Below are 19857 nucleotides of genomic sequence, written 5' to 3' on the forward strand. Positions count from 1 at the left end.
GTTATTATTATTATTCAATAATTCTCCGCGTTTTTTTGAGCCAACGCACAGCCCAAACCGTAGCACCGATCGGCACCGTTGAAGTATCGGCACGACCGGATTTTTCGCGTGACGATGGGAATTTTTCAAACCGCCACGAAAAATTTTCCGTTCGCCCGTAAACGGCAATTTTCCGAAAAATAAAAAAAGTTTCAAAATGTATCTAGTCCTACAATTTTTGACCAAATCACATAATTTGGGCATCAAAAATTCCGGGACGGTGAGGGGCATAAAAGTTGTATACAGAATTTGGCAAAAATTTACGGTTCCCCGGAAATTTGCCAAAAACTTTCCTATTCATTTTGAATGGAAAAAAAACGCGCGCTTCACAGCCCGAACCGTTAGACCGATCGGCACCGTTCAAGTATCGGTACGACCGGAATTTTCGCGTGACACAGGAAACTTTACAAATGGCCCCGAAAATTTTTCCGTTCGTCCGTAAACGGCAATTTTCCGTGAAAAAAAAAAAAGTTTCAAAATGTATCTAGTCCTGCAATTTTTGACCAAATCACATAATTTGGGCATCAAAAATTCCGGGACGGTGAGGGGCATAAAAGTTGTATACAGAATTTGGAAAAAAATTACGCTTCCTCGGAAATTTGCCAAAAACTATCCCATTCATTTCGAATGGGAAAAGTCCCATTCACTTCCAGTGGGATTTCCAATGGAATTTACATTGCATTGATGCCATTGACGGCCATGCATGTCGAATCTACTGATGCCAATGTACTTGGATTCAATTGATTATATGGATGTCAATGCCATTGACTGCCATGGACGTCCAAAATTTTTCCCATTCATTTTCAATGGGGAAAAAACAAAATTACCCCAAATCAACAGAAAATGACCAGATATCAATAGGACGTGTCCCCCAAACTTCCCCAATTCCATTGACGCTTATGAAGGGTGCCGCCATTGACTTACATGGACGTCCAAAATTTTTCCCATTCATTTTCAATGGGGAAAAAACTAAATTTCTCCAAATCAACAGAAAATGACCAGATATCAATAGGACGTATATCCCAAACGTCCCCAATTCCATTGACGCTTATGGGGGGTGCTGCCATTGACGTCCATGGACGTCCAAAATTTTACCCATTCATTTTCAATGGGAATTTTTTTTTTTCCCCAAATCAACAGAAAATGACTAGATATCAATAGGACCTGTCCCCCAAATGTCCCCGATTGCATTGCTGCTTTTGGAGGGTGATGCCATTGACGTCCAGGGACGTCCAAACTTCCCATTCATTTCCAATGGCATTTCTTCATGTTTGTTCATTCTATTGATGCCAATGTACTTGGATTCCATTGACGCTTATGTAAGTTGATACCATTGACGTCCATGGACGTCCAAAATTTTTCCCATTCATTTTCAATGGGAATTTTTTTTTTTTCCCCAAATCAACAGAAAATGACTAGATATCAATAGGACGTTTCCCCCAAATGTGCCCGATTGCATTGCTGCTTATGGAGGGTGATGCCATTGACGTCCACGGACGTCCAAACTTCCCATTCATTTCCAATGGCATTTCTTCATGTTTGTTCATTCTATTGATGCCAATGTACTTGGATTCCATTGACGCTTATGTAAGTTGATACCATTGACGTCCATGGACGTCCAAAATTTTTCCCATTCATTTTCAATGGGAATTTTTTTTTTTTTCCCCAAATCAACAGAAAATGACTGGATATCATTAGGACGTGTCCCCCAAATGTCCCCGATTGCATTGCCGCTTACGGAGGGTGATGCCATTGACGTTCATGGACGTCCAAACTTCCCATTTATTTCCAATGGCATTTCTTCATGTTTGTTCATTCTATTGATGCCAATGTACTTGGATTCCATTGACGCTTATGTAAGTTGATACCATTGACGTCCATGGACGTCCAAAATTTTTCCCATTCATTTTCAATGGGAATTTTTTTTTTTCCCCCAAATCAACAGAAAATGACTAGATATCAATAGGACGTTTCCCCCAAATGTGCCCGATTGCATTGCTGCTTATGGAGGGTGATGCCATTGACGTCCACGGACGTCCAAACTTCCCATTCATTTCCAATGGCATTTCTTCATGTTTGTTCATTCTATTGATGCCAATGTACTTGGATTCCATTGACGCTTATGTAAGTTGATACCATTGACGTCCATGGACGTCCAAAATTTTTCCCATTCATTTTCAATGGGAATTTTTTTTTTTTCCTCAAATCAACAGAAAATGACTAGATATCATTAGGACGTGTCCCCCAAATGTCCCCGATTGCATTGCCGCTTATGGGGGGTGATGCCATTGACGTCCATGGACGTCCAAACTTCCCATTAATTTCCAAAGGCATTTCTTCATGTTTGTTCATTCTATTGATGCCAATGTACTTGGATTCCATTGATGCTTATGTAAGTTGATACCATTGACGTCCATGGACGTCCAAAATTTTTCCCATTCATTTTCAATGGGAATTTTTTTTTTTTCCCAAATCAACAGAAAATGACTAGATATCATTAGGACGTGTCCCCCAAATGTCCCCGATTGCATTGCCGCTTATGGAGGGTGATGCCATTGACGTTCATGGACGTCCAAACTTCCCATTCATTTCCAATGGCATTTCTTCATGTTTGTTCATTTTATTGATGCCAATGTACTTGGATTCCATTGACGCTTATGTAAGTTGATACCATTGACGTCCATGGACGTCCAAAATTTTTCCCATTCATTTTCAATGGGAATTTTTTTTTTTTTCCCAAATCAACAGAAAATGACTACATATCAATAGGACGTGTCCCCCAAACTTCCCCGATTCCATTAACAATTATGGAGGGTGCTGCCATTGACGGACATGGACGTCCAATTCTCCCAATCTTTTCTAATGGCTTTAACTTTGTTTAGTGCCAATGACTGGCATTATGGTCCATTCTATTGATAGACCTGAGTGGGGCTAAGATTTGTATCTCCACAGAGGAAAGACCAAGGTGTGTAATTTCTCCCGAAATTGCAGTTTCTAGTTATTATTTTTTTTCTTTATTATTATTATTCAATAATTGTTGACGTTTTTTTCGGCGCGCCGCGCAGCCCAAACCGTAGCTCCGATCGGTACCGTTCAAGTATCGGCACGACCGGAATTTTCGCGCGACGATGGGAATTTTTCAAACGGCCCCGAAAAATTTTCCGTTCGCCCGTAAACGGCAATTTTCCGAAAAAAAAAAAAAGTTTCAAAATGTATCTAGTCCTACAATTTTTGACCAAATCACGTAATTTGGGTATCAAAAATTCCGGGACGGTGAGGGGCATAAAAGTTGTATACAGAATTTGGCAAAAATTTACGGTTCCCCGGAAATTTGCCAAAAACTTTCCTATTCATTTTGAATGGAAAAAAAATGCGCGCTTCACAGCCCGAACCGTTTGACCGATCGGCACCGTTCAAGTATCGGCACGACCGGAATTTTCGCGTGACACAGGAAACTTTACAAATAGCCCCGAAAATTTTTCCGTTCGTCCGTAAACGGCAATTTTCCGTGAAAAAAAAAAAGTTTCAAAATGTATCTAGTCCTACAATTTTTGACCAAATCACATAATTTGGGCATCAAAAATTCCGGGACGGTGAGGGGCATAAAAGTTGTATACAGAATTTGGAAAAAAATTACGCTTCCTCGGAAATTTGCCAAAAACTCTCCCATTCATTTCTAATGGGAAAAGTTCCCATTCACTTACAATGGGATTTCATTGGAATTTACATTGCATTGATGCCATTGACGGCCATGCATGTCAAATCTATTGATGCCAATGTACTTGGATTCTATTGACTATATGGATGTCGATGCCATTGACGGCCATGGACGTCCAAAATTCTTCCCATTCATTTTCAATGGGGAAAAAACAAAATTTCCCCAAATCAACAGAAAATGACCAGATATCAATAGGACGTGTCCCCCAAACTTCCCCAATTCCATTGACGCTTATGAAGGGTGCCGCCATTGACTTCCATGGACGTCCAAAATTTTTCCCAATCATTTTCAATGGGGAAAAAACTAAATTTCTCCAAATCAACAGAAAATGACCAGATATCAATAGGACGTATACCCCAAACGTCTCCAACTCCATTGACGCTTATGGGGGGTGCTGCCATTGACGTCCATGGACGTCCAAAATTTTTCCCATTCATTTTCAATGGGGAAAAAACTAAATTTCCCCAAATCAACAGAAAATGACCAGATATTAATAGGACGTAAACCCCAAACGTCCCCAACTCCATTGACGCTTATGGGGGTTGCTGCCATTGACGTCCATGGACATCCAAAATTTTTCCCATTCATTTTCAATAGGAATTTTTTTTTTTTTCCCAAAATCAAAACAAAATGACCTGATGTCAATAGGACGTGTCCCCCAAATGTCCCCAATTGCATTGCCGCTAATGGAGGGTGATGCCATTGACGTTCATGGACGTCCAAACTTCCCATTCATTTCCAATGGCATTTCTTCATGTTTGTTCATTCTATTGATGCCAATGTACTTGGATTGCCGCTAATGGAGGGTGATGCCATTGACGTTCATGGACGTCCAAACTTCCCATTCATTTCCAATGGCATTTCTTCATGTTTGTTCATTCTATTGATGCCAATGTACTTGGATTCCATTGACGCTTATGTAAGTTGATACCATTGACGTCCATGGACGTCCAAAATTTTTCTCATTCATTTTCAATGGGGAAAAAACTACATTTCTCCAAATCAACAGAAAATGACCAGATATCAATAGGACGTATACCCCAAACGTCCCCAACTCCATTGACGCTTATGGGGGGTGCTGCCATTGACGTCCATGGACGTCCAAAATTTTACCCATTCATTTTTAATGGGAATTTTTTTTTTTCCCCAAATCAACAGAAAATGACTAGATATCATTAGGACGTGTCCCTCAAATGTCCCCGATTGCATTGCCGCTTATGGGGGGTGATGCCATTGACGTCCATGGACGTCCAAACTTCCCAATCATTTCCAAAGGCATTTCTTCATATTTGTTCATTCTATTGATGCCAATGTACTTGGATTCCATTTACGCTTATGTAAGTTGATACCATTGACGTCCATGGACGTCCAAAATTTTTCCCATTCATTTTCTATGGGAATTTTTTTTTTTTTCCCCAAATCAACAGAAAATGACTAGATATCATTAGGACGTGTCCCCCAAATGTCCCCGATTGCATTGCCGCTTATGGAGGGTGATGCCATTGACGTTCATGGACGTCCAAACTTCCCATTCATTTCCAATGGCATTTCTTCATGTTTTTTCATTTTATTGATGCCAATGTACTTGGATTCCATTGACGCTTATGTAAGTTGATACCATTGACGTCCATGGACGTCCAAAATTTTTCCCATTCATTTTCTATGGGATTTTTTTTTTTTTTCCCCAAATCAACAGAAAATGACTAGATATCATTAGGACGTGTCCCCCAAACTTCCCCGATTCCATTAACAATTATGAAAGGTGCCGCCATTGACGTCCATTGACGTCCAATTCTCCCATTCATTTCTAATGGCTTTTACTTTGTTTTTTGCCAATGACTGGCATTATCATCCATTCTATTGATACACCTGAGTGGGGCTAAGATCTGTATCTCCACAGAGGAAAGACCAAGGTGTGTAATTTCTCCCGAAATTGCAGTTTCTAGTTACCTTGGTCTTTCTGAAAGAAAGAACAAGGTATTGTTATTGTGCAACTTTATTGTACTTATTATTTATTCATCTTATTCTCCGCGTTTTTTTGAGCCAACGCACAGCCCAAACCGTAGCACCGATCGGCACAGTTCAAGTATCGGCACGACCGGAATTTTCGCGTGACGATGGGAATTTTTCAAACCGCCACGAAAAATTTTCCGTTCGCCCGTAAACGGCAATTTTCCGAAAAATAAAAAAAGTTTCAAAATGTATCTAGTCCTACAATTTTTGACCAAATCACATAATTTGGGCATCAAAAATTCCGGGACGGTGAGGGGCATAAAAGTTGTATACAGAATTTGGCAAAAATTTACGGTTCCCCGGAAATTTGCCAAAAACTTTCCTATTCATTTTGAATGGAAAAAAAACGCGCGCTTCACAGCCCGAACCGTTAGACCGATCGGCACCGTTCAAGTATCGGCACGACCGGAATTTTCGCGTGACACAGGAAACTTTACAAATGGCCCCGAAAATTTTTCCGTTCGTCCGTAAACGGCAATTTTCCGTGAAAAAAAAAAAAGTTTCAAAATGTATCTAGTCCTACAATTTTTGACCAAATCACATAATTTGGGCATCAAAAATTCCGGGACGGTGAGGGGCATAAAAGTTGTATACAGAATTTGGAAAAAAATTACGCTTCCTCGGAAATTTGCCAAAAATTATCCCATTCATTTCGAATGGGAAAAGTCCCATTCACTTCCAATGGGATTTCCAATGGAATTTACATTGCATTGATGCCATTGACGGCCATGCATGTCGAATCTACTGATGCCAATGTACTTGGATTCAATTGATTATATGGATGTCGATGCCATTGACTGCCATGGACGTCCAAAATTTTTCCCATTCATTTTCAATGGGGAAAAAACAAAATTACCCCAAATCAACAGAAAATGACCAGATATCAATAGGACGTGTCCCCCAAACTTCCCCAATTCCATTGACGCTTATGAAGGGTGCCGCCATTGACTTACATGGACGTCCAAAATTTTTCCCATTCATTTTCAATGGGGAAAAAACTACATTTCTCCAAATCAACAGAAAATGACCAGATATCAATAGGACGCATACCCCAAACGTCCCCAACTCCATTGACGCTTATGGGGGGTGCTGCCATTGACGTCCATGGACGTCCAAAATTTTACCCATTCATTTTCAATGGGAAATTTTTTTTTTTCCCCAAATCAACAGAAAATAACTAGATATCAATAGGACCTGTCCCCCAAATGTCCCCGATTGCATTGCTGCTTATGGAGGGTGATGCCATTGACGTCCACGGACGTCCAAACTTCCCATTCATTTCCAATGGCATTTCTTCATGTTTGTTCATTCTTTTGATGCCAATGTACTTGGATTCCATTGACGCTTATGTAAGTTGATACCATTGACGTCCATGGACGTCCAAAATTTTTCCCATTCATTTTCAATGGGAATTTTTTTTTTTTTCCCCAAATCAACAGAAAATGACTAGATATCAATAGGACGTTTCCCCCAAATGTGCCCGATTGCATTGCTGCTTATGGAGGGTGATGCCATTGACGTCCACGGACGTCCAAACTTCCCATTCATTTCCAATGGCATTTCTTCATGTTTGTTCATTCTATTGATGCCAATGTACTTGGATTCCATTGACGCTTATGTAAGTTGATACCATTGACGTCCATGGACGTCCAAAATTTTTCCCATTCATTTTCAATGGGAAATTTTTTTTTTTCCCCAAATCAACAGAAAATGACTAGATATCATTAGGACGTGTCCCCCAAATGTCCCCGATTGCATTGCCGCTTATGGGGGGTGATGCCATTGACGTCCATGGACGTCCAAACTTCCCATTCATTTCCAAAGGCATTTCTTCATGTTTGTTCATTCTATTGATGCCAATGTACTTGGATTCCATTGACGCTTATGTAAGTTGATACCATTGACGTCCATGGACGTCCAAAATTTTTCCCATTCATTTTCAATGGGATTTTTTTTTTTTTTCCCAAATCAACAGAAAATGACTAGATATCATTAGGACGTGTCCCCCAAATGTCCCCGATTGCATTGCCGCTTATGGAGGGTGATGCCAATGACGTTCATGGACGTCCAAACTTCCCATTCATATTCCAATGGCATTTCTTCATGTTTGTTCATTTTATTGATGCCAATGTACTTGGATTCCATTGACGCTTATGTAAGTTGATACCATTGACGTCCATGGACGTCCAAAATTTTTCCCATTCATTTTCAATGGGAAATTTTTTTTTTTCCCAAATCAACAGAAAATGACTAGATATCAATAGGAAGTGTCCCCCAAACTTCCCCGATTCCATTAACAATTATGGAGGGTGCTGCCATTGACGGACATGGACGTCCAATTCTCCCAATCTTTTCTAATGGCTTTAACTTTGTTTAGTGCCAATGACTGGCATTATGGTCCATTCTATTGATAGACCTGAGTGGGGCTAAGATTTGTATCTCCACAGAGGAAAGACCAAGGTGTGTAATTTCTCCCGAAATTGCAGTTTCTAGTTATTATTATTATTCAATAATTCTCCGCGTTTTTTTGAGCCAACGCACAGCCCAAACCGTAGCACCGATCGGCACCGTTGAAGTATCGGCACGACCGGATTTTTCGCGTGACGATGGGAATTTTTCAAACCGCCACGAAAAATTTTCCGTTCGCCCGTAAACGGCAATTTTCCGAAAAATAAAAAAAGTTTCAAAATGTATCTAGTCCTACAATTTTTGACCAAATCACATAATTTGGGCATCAAAAATTCCGGGACGGTGAGGGGCATAAAAGTTGTATACAGAATTTGGCAAAAATTTACGGTTCCCCGGAAATTTGCCAAAAACTTTCCTATTCATTTTGAATGGAAAAAAAACGCGCGCTTCACAGCCCGAACCGTTAGACCGATCGGCACCGTTCAAGTATCGGTACGACCGGAATTTTCGCGTGACACAGGAAACTTTACAAATGGCCCCGAAAATTTTTCCGTTCGTCCGTAAACGGCAATTTTCCGTGAAAAAAAAAAAAGTTTCAAAATGTATCTAGTCCTGCAATTTTTGACCAAATCACATAATTTGGGCATCAAAAATTCCGGGACGGTGAGGGGCATAAAAGTTGTATACAGAATTTGGAAAAAAATTACGCTTCCTCGGAAATTTGCCAAAAACTATCCCATTCATTTCGAATGGGAAAAGTCCCATTCACTTCCAGTGGGATTTCCAATGGAATTTACATTGCATTGATGCCATTGACGGCCATGCATGTCGAATCTACTGATGCCAATGTACTTGGATTCAATTGATTATATGGATGTCAATGCCATTGACTGCCATGGACGTCCAAAATTTTTCCCATTCATTTTCAATGGGGAAAAAACAAAATTACCCCAAATCAACAGAAAATGACCAGATATCAATAGGACGTGTCCCCCAAACTTCCCCAATTCCATTGACGCTTATGAAGGGTGCCGCCATTGACTTACATGGACGTCCAAAATTTTTCCCATTCATTTTCAATGGGGAAAAAACTAAATTTCTCCAAATCAACAGAAAATGACCAGATATCAATAGGACGTATATCCCAAACGTCCCCAATTCCATTGACGCTTATGGGGGGTGCTGCCATTGACGTCCATGGACGTCCAAAATTTTACCCATTCATTTTCAATGGGAATTTTTTTTTTTCCCCAAATCAACAGAAAATGACTAGATATCAATAGGACCTGTCCCCCAAATGTCCCCGATTGCATTGCTGCTTTTGGAGGGTGATGCCATTGACGTCCAGGGACGTCCAAACTTCCCATTCATTTCCAATGGCATTTCTTCATGTTTGTTCATTCTATTGATGCCAATGTACTTGGATTCCATTGACGCTTATGTAAGTTGATACCATTGACGTCCATGGACGTCCAAAATTTTTCCCATTCATTTTCAATGGGAATTTTTTTTTTTTCCCCAAATCAACAGAAAATGACTAGATATCAATAGGACGTTTCCCCCAAATGTGCCCGATTGCATTGCTGCTTATGGAGGGTGATGCCATTGACGTCCACGGACGTCCAAACTTCCCATTCATTTCCAATGGCATTTCTTCATGTTTGTTCATTCTATTGATGCCAATGTACTTGGATTCCATTGACGCTTATGTAAGTTGATACCATTGACGTCCATGGACGTCCAAAATTTTTCCCATTCATTTTCAATGGGAATTTTTTTTTTTTCCCCAAATCAACAGAAAATGACTAGATATCATTAGGACGTGTCCCCCAAATGTCCCCGATTGCATTGCCGCTTATGGGGGGTGATGCCATTGACGTCCATGGACGTCCAAACTTCCCATTCATTTCCAAAGGCATTTCTTCATGTTTGTTCATTCTTTTGATGCCAATGTACTTGGATTCCATTGACGCTTATGTAAGTTGATACCATTGACGTCCATGGACGTCCAAAATTTTTCCCATTCATTTTCAATGGGAATTTTTTTTTTTTTTTCCCAAATCAACAGAAAATGACTAGATATCAATAGGACCTGTCCCCCAAATGTGCCCGATTGCATTGCTGCTTATGGAGGGTGATGCCATTGACGTCCACAGACGTCCAAACTTCCCATTCATTTCCAATGGCATTTCTTCATGTTTGTTCATTTTATTGATGCCAATGTACTTGGATTCCATTGACGCTTATGTAAGTTGATACCATTGACGTCCATGGACGTCCAAAATTTTTCCCATTCATTTTCAATGGGAATTTTTTTTTTTTTCCCAAATCAACAGAAAATGACTAGATATCAATAGGACGTGTCCCCCAAACTTCCCCGATTCCATTAACAATTATGGAGGGTGCTGCCATTGACGGACATGGACGTCCAATTCTCCCAATCTTTTCTAATGGCTTTAACTATGTTTAGTGCCAATGACTGGCATTATGATCCATTCTATTGATAGACCTGAGTGGGGCTAAGATCTGTATCTCCACAGAGGAAAGACCAAGGTGTGTAATTTCTCCCGAAATTGCAGTTTCTAGTTCAAAATACCTTTTTATTATGACAAAGCAGCGAACAGGAAGGGGATTATGGGGGGACAGAAGAAAAGAAATACAAGAGAAGAAAGAAAAGAAACACATACACAAACAACAACAAGAAATACATTGAACATCTAAACTAGTTACTAATATGCTGGTGCTATCGTCAGCGAGATGTATTTCCGGTTTACACCATGTGGGGGCCAATTGGCCAGTGAAAGAGGAGAATGGGGGTGGGGGTATCTATAAGACTATAAGCTAAGCGATTGAAAGGGGTAGAGTGTACACAAATCAGTTCTGTGATCTAGAACCCAGTAATCGTGTGAATCTCTTATGAGTGTAAGCCCGTTGGCGACCAACCCTACGCCGCCGCATCGCCAATCCCGGCACCGGAACCCCCAACCCGAGCATGCCCTACCACATCCAGCAGCACGCAAGCCCCACCGGGCGCGCGACAGCCACGCAGACGGGCGGAGAGACCGCGCGGGTGCCAACCCAGGGCCACGGCCCCCACCCAGCCAGCCCGGGGAGGGAGGGCGGGCAGGGGGGTGGGGTCTTGGGGCCATGCGCAGCCCATCCCTCCTCCCGCTAGCCATTTCTTTTGTTGTACACAGATCCTCATTTATTTTTTATACCATTTGAGGCTCAGCTCAGGTAATTTAATTTTTCATGTTCCTTATCCAATTACTCGATTATTCGAACTAATGGTTCATCGATTAATCGACTACTAAATTACTCGATAGTTGCCGCCCTTGTCTAATGAAAGCTGAGGAATATCAAAATGACCTTTGCATTTTTCAGTTTTTCCTGTATAAAGCATTCAGAAGAAAATGTCTGGGCTCCCTTGAGCTAAAGGATTAACTCAACTGTGTTTTGCTTCGACTTAAAATTATTTTGCTTGTGTGATGCCACAACAAAGTGGAATTACAGGGTTCCTGCGGGGTCTTAAAAGTCTTAAAAGCATTGAATTTATGAATTGGGAAATAACACCTGAAAAAGTCTTGAATTTTAATATCTAAGTCTTAAAATTTATGATGTACGATTTCTCAGTATCTCATTTCTCCATTAAAAGTGTTGTCATTTTTGATTATATAATGTAACTTAAATAAATAAACGGGGTGGAGGGGCCAATCATTAAGAACGCAACGCAGCCACAGTTCAAAAATCGTCGATTGCAAGCACTGATGGATTATGGAATATTGTGTAGTTCTTTTGACTTGCTGACCCAAGTCAAAACAGCGTTGGGTCACTGAAAGATGCTACAAATACGGTTGCTTCTTCAATTTGGTGTACTGTGCGACCAGCTGAAAAAGATCACTATTATGATACAGATCGATGTCGCTCCTGCACACTACGCTACTCAGAAGCAGTTTTTTTTTTTTATAAACACTTAGCCATATTAGATACAGTAGATGGTGAAATGTAAATTCCACAAAGCATAGTTGAGTAACAATCCTTTCAGCTTTGGCTCAAAGCAGTGGATAGCAGTGTGTTCGAGACCTTTTGCATCATACGCAAAAAAAACAAAAAAAAAACAGCTGGGAACAATGAGTATGAAAGTGCTAAGAGTCCCATGCTAATTCGTCCAAGCACATAACCTTCATGAGTAGGGTGACCAAACGTCCTCTTTTGCCCGGACATGTCCTCTTCTTACGTGCTCTTCGGAGGGTCCGGCCGGGTTTCATAAATTCATGAAAATGTCCGGTTTTAATGATTTTTCACTGGGCCAATTTGAAGAGAATCCATCCGGCCGCTAGGAGGCAGCGCCTGCCTGCGTTGACGTGGCTCCGACTAGTAGGGGCGGGAGAGGGAGTAGAGCTTCTTCTTGTTTTTTGTTGTCAGTTCACCCTTTGTTTCATGGGGAATTTCCACCATCTAATGAGGGTTGACAGTTTGGCAAGAGATCAGACTACAGTAAGGAGTTTTAAGACGTGGCTCCATACACCTTTCTGTAGGTTTCTCTCCTGTTAATGTTGATCACGTCTCTTCTGTTGTATATTGAGTTATATGTGTACACAGAGGTGCAGTATATTGTATTAGTCTTTTATTAATTGTTCTGTGTTCGTGTATTTGGTTGAATGTTAGTATTATATTTTAAGTAGGAGCGCCTGCCATAAATACGTATATAATGGCAACTGTTGACTTCTGTCAGAGATTTGTACTGGCGTAATCTGTAAAATCCCGTTTGGTGTCGCATCGTTGTGCTGCCGATGATTATGAACTTTTATATATAAGTTTGATTTTGCCTCGCCCGGTACTTGCTAACAGGGTAGCGATCAGTGTGCTCAGCCGCGCTAGGCATTGTAGTTTTGAACTGCTTCGTTTGGAAACATGCTGGTAGAATATCTTGTCAGTTTATTTCGGTTATTGTTTGCATACAATCTAAAACACTGAATGAGAATAAAAATTTATTGGGAATAACAATTTGTCAACGACAATTGTCGTGATAGTAATTTATAATAAAAATGTTGAGTTGGCACATAGCCTACTGTGTGTGCGTATTGACTGGACTACATTTCCATGGGTGTGCATTATTTATATATGTTTTTTTTTTTAATCATTATTGTTTTTTTGTTTTTTTTCCCTAAAGGTTTGATTAATTTTTTAGGAAGAAAAAAGCCTGTTGAGTAACCAGTTGAGTAAAAAAATATTTCCATAAAGTGTATAATATATACTAGGGCTGCAGCTATTGAATATTTTAGTAATCGAGTAATTGACTGAAAATTCTATCGATTAATCGAGTAATCGGATAAAACATACTGTATATTTTTAGGTGAAGAGCAATTATAAATCTACATGAGAAAACAAGACATTTCATCTAATATTGAACCATTTTCAGTCAATCAATGTCTTGTACATTGTTAAAAAAACAGCCAACAATTGCATCTCTGATGTAACTAGAATAAAAAAAGACTAATTCACTGCTTTCACTCAAAAAACCTTTAGATTTTATTTTTTAAAAAATATATATATATATATTTCTTACCTAAAAATGCCATTACGCTTGATAACACACATCACTTAAAAGTTTGGATTTTTTCCCACGTGTTTCAATTGAATTTCTATTTGTGTCAAGCCATTTTTAAGTTCTAGTTAAGTTTTAAGTTAGTCTAAACTGTAAGTCCTGGTAGGATTTTGAGTTTTTGCAGTGTTCAAAATAAATGTATGATACAGGCTGTATTGGAGCACATTAGGGACCAGTGCTACTTGGTGTTTTATCCAGCAATGACTACTGAGCTAAAATTGATAGTTAGCATTATTAAGTTTTTATTTTACACCCTAATCACTCCACAGCGCTATGTTATGTTAAAGCCTGTATGTAAGACACGTTAGCCACGCATCGACAGTGGTCATAATAATTAATAGAAACCTAGCCCTCCGCAGGGCTAACGTTACGTGAGCTAGTGACAGTAACGTTAATCTTATTTATTAGCGCTTAGCGCTCTTTATTAGCGCTTAGCGCTCTACTGCTTTAAGATGGCTGCTGTTTACCAACGCCGCTGACTCTGTCATTTTGCATCTAGTTCAACATGCAGGGGGGAGAACAAGTATTTGATACACTGCCAATGGGCCATTGGCAGTGTATCAAATACTTGTTCTCCCCATTGTACATGTGAGCTCCATGAGACGCATCAGACGCTACCTGCTCCAAACGTAGCATCATGCAGGCTAGTTTTTAGCAACGCCGGCGTCGTTTGTAGCGGCTGTCGGCTGCAGTAAGTTTTTTTTTTTTTTTTTTAATTCTTCCTCTACGCACGTGACATCAGCGCGTTGTCCTGCATTAAAAGTAGTCCGAGCTAAACGTGATGCTTAGAGCTGTCAAAATAAACGATTACTCGAGGTGAATAAAATTACTAGGATAAGTTTTTAAACTCGAGTTGCTCAAGTATTCGTTTCAGCTCTAATATATACTATATGGCAATAGGCCTATGTTTTTTTGTTGTTGTTGTTTTTTTTTGTTTTTTTTTAATTAAACTGAATGTTTCTATCCAGACGGAGGAGGCATACTTTAAATATATTAAAGTTATATAGGCATCTTTGAGTGGACTTCGAGTAAAAATCTCGAGGCCGGGCCGAGTGTCCTCTTTTTTTTGGAAATCAAAATATGGTCACCCTATTCATGAGAGGAAAGAAACAAACTCCCTCAATCTGCCTGTTTAAGCCAGCCAGCTGCTCACGAGCCTGAAGAGACAGAAACTAAAGCCAGCAAGCTGCCAATGTAAGCAAAGCGACAGCAGCTAACACTAGCCAGCTAGCTGCTAGTGCTGCAGCCCCCCTCCACCCTGCACAGCTACGATTACTAGGGGATTTGCGTGAGTGAATCTACGCACATTTTTTGGTTTCACAGCCACCATGAAAGCAGAAGTTTTGTTGTTGCCCGAGAGTTTAAGATGATGCTGGCTACGCTAAATGCTAATGCTAACAAGAATGCCTCTACTTGGCCTGCTGTCTGTGTCTGCACATTCCACATTTCCACTTTCGAGAAATAAATTTAAATTAAGTTGAAAAAAAAAAAAAGTCTTAAGGTCTTCAAAAGTCTTAAATTTAACTTCAACTAAACCTGTAGGAACCCTGTGTGAAGGTTTTAACAGTAGAAGACTAACAGTCCCAATGGTTCTGTGTCTGAATAATTTTTATCCATTTGTTTCCTTTAGAGAGTGTTGGGGAGCACACACAATCGCCTTCAGACATCCTGGTTACTAGCACTATAGTCCCTCTCAGCTTACTTCCCACTTTAACTCCAGCGGAGTTTGAGCATCTGTGGATCCAAGGTAACATTTTCAGATAAAAAGCCAGGGTCTCTTCTGTCCTAAGACAACCAACACAATGGTTAGATTGCACAACCTGAGTTACTTATCTCACAAGAGGGGTTGAGTGTCATCAGTTGAGCCAGTCTTTTACTTGGTGTTATTTATTGAATGAATGAGATAACATTTCTTATACAACTATTGTTTTTTATTTCACCTTTATGTGGCATTTAACCATTACAGAGCGGACACAAATACTGAATAATTCCAGTGAATACCTGATAATAAACTCCCTGGGAGACACCAATAGTTAAATTTGGGCATAATAAACTACAACCATGATGGGCAAAGTGTTGTTTTTTAAAAAAAAAGACTTTTTTTTTTTTTTTAAATAGCAAAACCCTAACTGAGAGCACGCGAGAGCATAATTAAAGACGCCATGATTTTAAGGAGATACTATGAACTATCCCGTACTTACCTCTTTTCGATCCAAAAACTGCATGTAGCATGTTATCACCGAGAGTCAAGACACAGCTGTGAATGGCCACAGATGGATTTGGGGGAGATTTTATGGGTGATAGATGGTAATATAACAAGGGTCGCGATGCAGAAATCGCAAACATTAAGGAGTAGTCAAGATTTTCATTTTCATATATTTACCCTTTAAAAAAAAATTTTTTTTTTTTTTCAAATTTTCTTTTTTTGGGTCGATTATCATTTAAAATATTGGGGAAAATGCGACAGTAACGAAAAAAATACAATTAACCAATAGTTATGAGGTAGATATCCGTGACTTATTTACAGATGCTAATTTTTTCATTGTGACATAATTTGTTTAAGTTTAAAATATGTGTGTGAATCATTTTTTATGAAGTCTTTTTTTTTTTTTTTTTTTTTTTTTTTTTGGAAACTTTGTTTATTGGTCACATAAGTCATAACATAAGTAACAAGATGTGAGCATTTTTTCCTTTTCCACCATATCAAAAGAACACAAAAAAAAACAAAAACAAAAATAAAAAAAAACCTCGACCCACCCAAAACCCAAGGCACATATCTCAAAAAAATAAAAATAAAAAAAACTATGATTATTTTCCCATTAAAAGGGGAAAAAGGCACAGCTCAAGAAAAACTAATATTCCCAAAATATTTAGGGCAAAGTTCAAACATCCACACAAAGATGACATTCTGCGCTTTTAACATATACCAAAAAAGGGTTCCAGACGTCCTCAAAGGACTCAGCCGATCCACTGAGTGTCAGTCTAATTTTTTCCAATTTGAGAAAATATAACATCTCCTTGAGCCAGTAGGCTTGCGTAGGTGGGACTGAAGACTTCCATCTTAACAAAATTAGCCTTCTAGCCAGCAAGGTTGAAAATGCTATAAAGTCCCCTTTCTGAGAAGGTAGAAAATGTGCTGCTGGAACCACACCGAACAGAGCAGTCAAGGCATTTGGAGCAATATCCATCCCGGTGATCTTTGATAGAACAGCAAAAATACCAGACCAATATGCAGATAAAGAACAACATAACCAAAACATGTGTACATAATCAGCTGGAGCCTGCTTACATCGATCACAAGTGGAGGAGACCGCATCAAACATTTTGGCTAGCCTAGCTTTGGTATAATGTGCTCTATGTAGGATCCTGCACTGGGTAAAACAGTGTTTAGCACAGATTGAGGATTTGTGCGTCCTACCCAAAATTTCTTTCCAGACCTCTTCAGGTATACTCATCTCCAAACCCGACTCCCACATCGCCCTAAGGGTGTTTAAAGTGGAATCAGAGCTGATTTTGTAAATATTTGAATAGACTGTGGTAATTGCACCCTTTAGCGATGGCAAAGGTTTTAAAAAATTATCTAAAACAGAGGTAGCCGGGAGTATCGGGAAACTTGGCCAAAGTGAGCGAACATAACTGCGGATTTGAAGATATCTGAAAAAATGGCAGTTAGGTAATGAAAACTTTTCAGCCAGCTGTTGAAAGGAAGCAAAGGTTGAGTTCAGATATAAGTCCTTAAATGTTTCAATGCCCAGCCTAGACCACATAGTAAATGTGTTATCCAGTAAAGAAGGGGGGAAAGCATGATTAGGTGAAATTGGAGCCTGAATAGAAGGCGCCTGTAGACCAAAATATGCTCTAAATTGGTTCCAAATTCTGAGACAGGAGAATACAACAAAATTTTGTGAATATGGAGAGGTAAAGGATAAGAGCGGTGAAAACAATAGGGATTTCAATGTCACCGGTTTGACGGAGTTGGCTTCAACATCAAGCCACAATGGGGTGCTATCAGTACTCTCATAGCAGAGCCAATACGTTAAATTCTTAATATTAGCTGCCCAATAGTAGTACAAAATATTTGGAAGAGCCATCCCACCTAGTTCTTTGGGTCTTTGGAGTGTCTGATAGCGCAACCTGGGTTTCTTTTTATTCCATATGAAATCCCTAATAAGAGTGTCCACAGATTTGAAAAAGGAAAGTGGAAGAAAAATCGGAATACACTGGAACAAATAAAGAAATCGAGGGACAATGTTCATTTTAACCGAATTTATCCGAGCTGGAACAGAGAGATTGAGCAAGGACCATCTTTCAAAGTCTTGTTTGAGCTGTACAAGCAGCGATTCAAAATTCATCTTACGGAGGTTGCTCAATGTGTCTGCCACATAAACTCCAAGATAAGCAAAACCTGATTTAGATACTCTAAATGGCAATGTTTCTAACGGATATACTTTGGCTAGCTGATTTACAGGAAATATTTCACTCTTTCCCAAATTCAGTTTATATCCTGAGATTCTACTAAAATCACTTAAAACAGTGAGTGCTGCAGGAATGGAACGCGATAGGTCAGACAAAAATAACAAAAGATCATCAGCATATAATCCAACTTTCAGCTCCACACCATGTCGCACTATACCACATAGGTCAGGGTGACATTTCAGTGCAGCCGAAAGAGGTTCCATGGCCACCGCAAACAACAATGGGCTCAAAGGACAGCCCTGCCTGGTAGATCGAGATAAGTGAAAATATTTGGAATTTGTATTATTAGTTCTAACTAACGCTTGTGGAGACGAGTACAGAAGCCTAATCCAAGATACAAATTTCGTTCCAAACCCAAATTTCCCCAAACAAAAAAATAAATAATCCCATTCCACTCGGTCAAAGGCCTTTTCAGCATCTAGGGCCAACAAGGCCTCCGACCGGGCTTCAGTTGAGTGGTTATACACAACGTTGAAAACCCTTCTAAGATTGAAAAAAGAGTGTCTATCACGAATAAAACCAGTCTGGTCTTGAGAAATAATCAACGGTAGTACTCGCTCTAAACGAAGAGCCAACAATTTAGACAAAAGTTTAAAATCTACATTCAACAAACTGAGAGGGCGATAAGAGCTGCATTTCAATGGGTCTTTACCCTTCTTGAGAATCAGAGAAATACATGCCTGATTCAGCGTTTGAGGGAGAACGCCAAGCTCGAAGGCCTCTGTAAACACCTCCAACAAATAAGGAGCTAATGGCTTCCAAAACGTTTTATAGAATTCACTCGGAAAACCATCCAAACCCGGGCTTCTGCCGCTCTGTAAGGATTTAACTGCCTTTTCGAGTTCAGGTCCAGTAATAGGGCGTTCTAGCTCCTCTCTCAAGGTTTGATTTAGAACGGGTAGCGGTATTTTGCTAAAAAATGGTTCTAATTGTTCAGGCCCAAAGGAGTGATCCGACGTATACAGTAATTTATAAAAGTCTAAAAATGTTCTATTTATTTCTAAGGGATCTGACGTAATGCCTGAGTCAGTCTCCACTCGTGAAATTAGCTGGGAGGATGAACTTTGACGTAGCTGGTGAGCCAAAAGCTTACCAGCTTTATCTCCCTGTTCATAAAATTTTGACCTTGAGAGAAGTAAGAGCCTAGTAGTTTGTTGAGAAATAATGGACTCATACTCTGCTTGAAGAACCATCCGCTCTCTATAAGTCTCAGGCAATTTAGAAACAGCATACTGAGCGTCCAGCGCTGCTATATTCTGAGAAAGTTTGGTCAATTTTGTCATAATTGTTCTCTTTTGATATACTTCATATGAAATTATTTCCCCCCTCATAAATGCCTTCATTGATTCCCATAGTACCGCAGCTGAAATACCTGAAGTTCTATTAACATGAAAATAAAAATCTAATCGCTCTGTCATACGGTCAACAAAATTCTTGTCTAATAGAAGTTGGGTATTAAGACGCCAAGGTGGCCGTGTATTTATGAACTTGCGAAAGTATATCTTCATGGAGACTAAGGCATGGTCAGAAAGAATTATTGAGTCATATTTACAGCCAGAAGTAGCAGTAAGTAAACAGTTATCTATTAAAAAGA

At 39.7% G+C, this 19857-nt stretch overlaps 1 protein-coding gene across 2 annotated transcripts in view; it reads left to right on the top strand.

The window, feature by feature from the left end:
- ap4b1 (adaptor related protein complex 4 subunit beta 1) overlaps positions 1-19857 on the top strand; it is a 101144-nt gene that overhangs the window by 75449 nt on the left and 5838 nt on the right. For both annotated transcript variants that reach the window (XM_057822940.1, XM_057822948.1), the window contains exon 13: positions 15418-15534. In XM_057822940.1, the coding sequence (XP_057678923.1) occupies positions 15418-15534 (117 nt within the window). The remainder of the gene's footprint in view (positions 1-15417; positions 15535-19857) is intronic.

The sequence above is a fragment of the Corythoichthys intestinalis genome, chromosome 2 (genome assembly GCF_030265065.1).
Source record: "Corythoichthys intestinalis isolate RoL2023-P3 chromosome 2, ASM3026506v1, whole genome shotgun sequence".
Taxonomy (NCBI): domain Eukaryota; kingdom Metazoa; phylum Chordata; class Actinopteri; order Syngnathiformes; family Syngnathidae; genus Corythoichthys; species Corythoichthys intestinalis.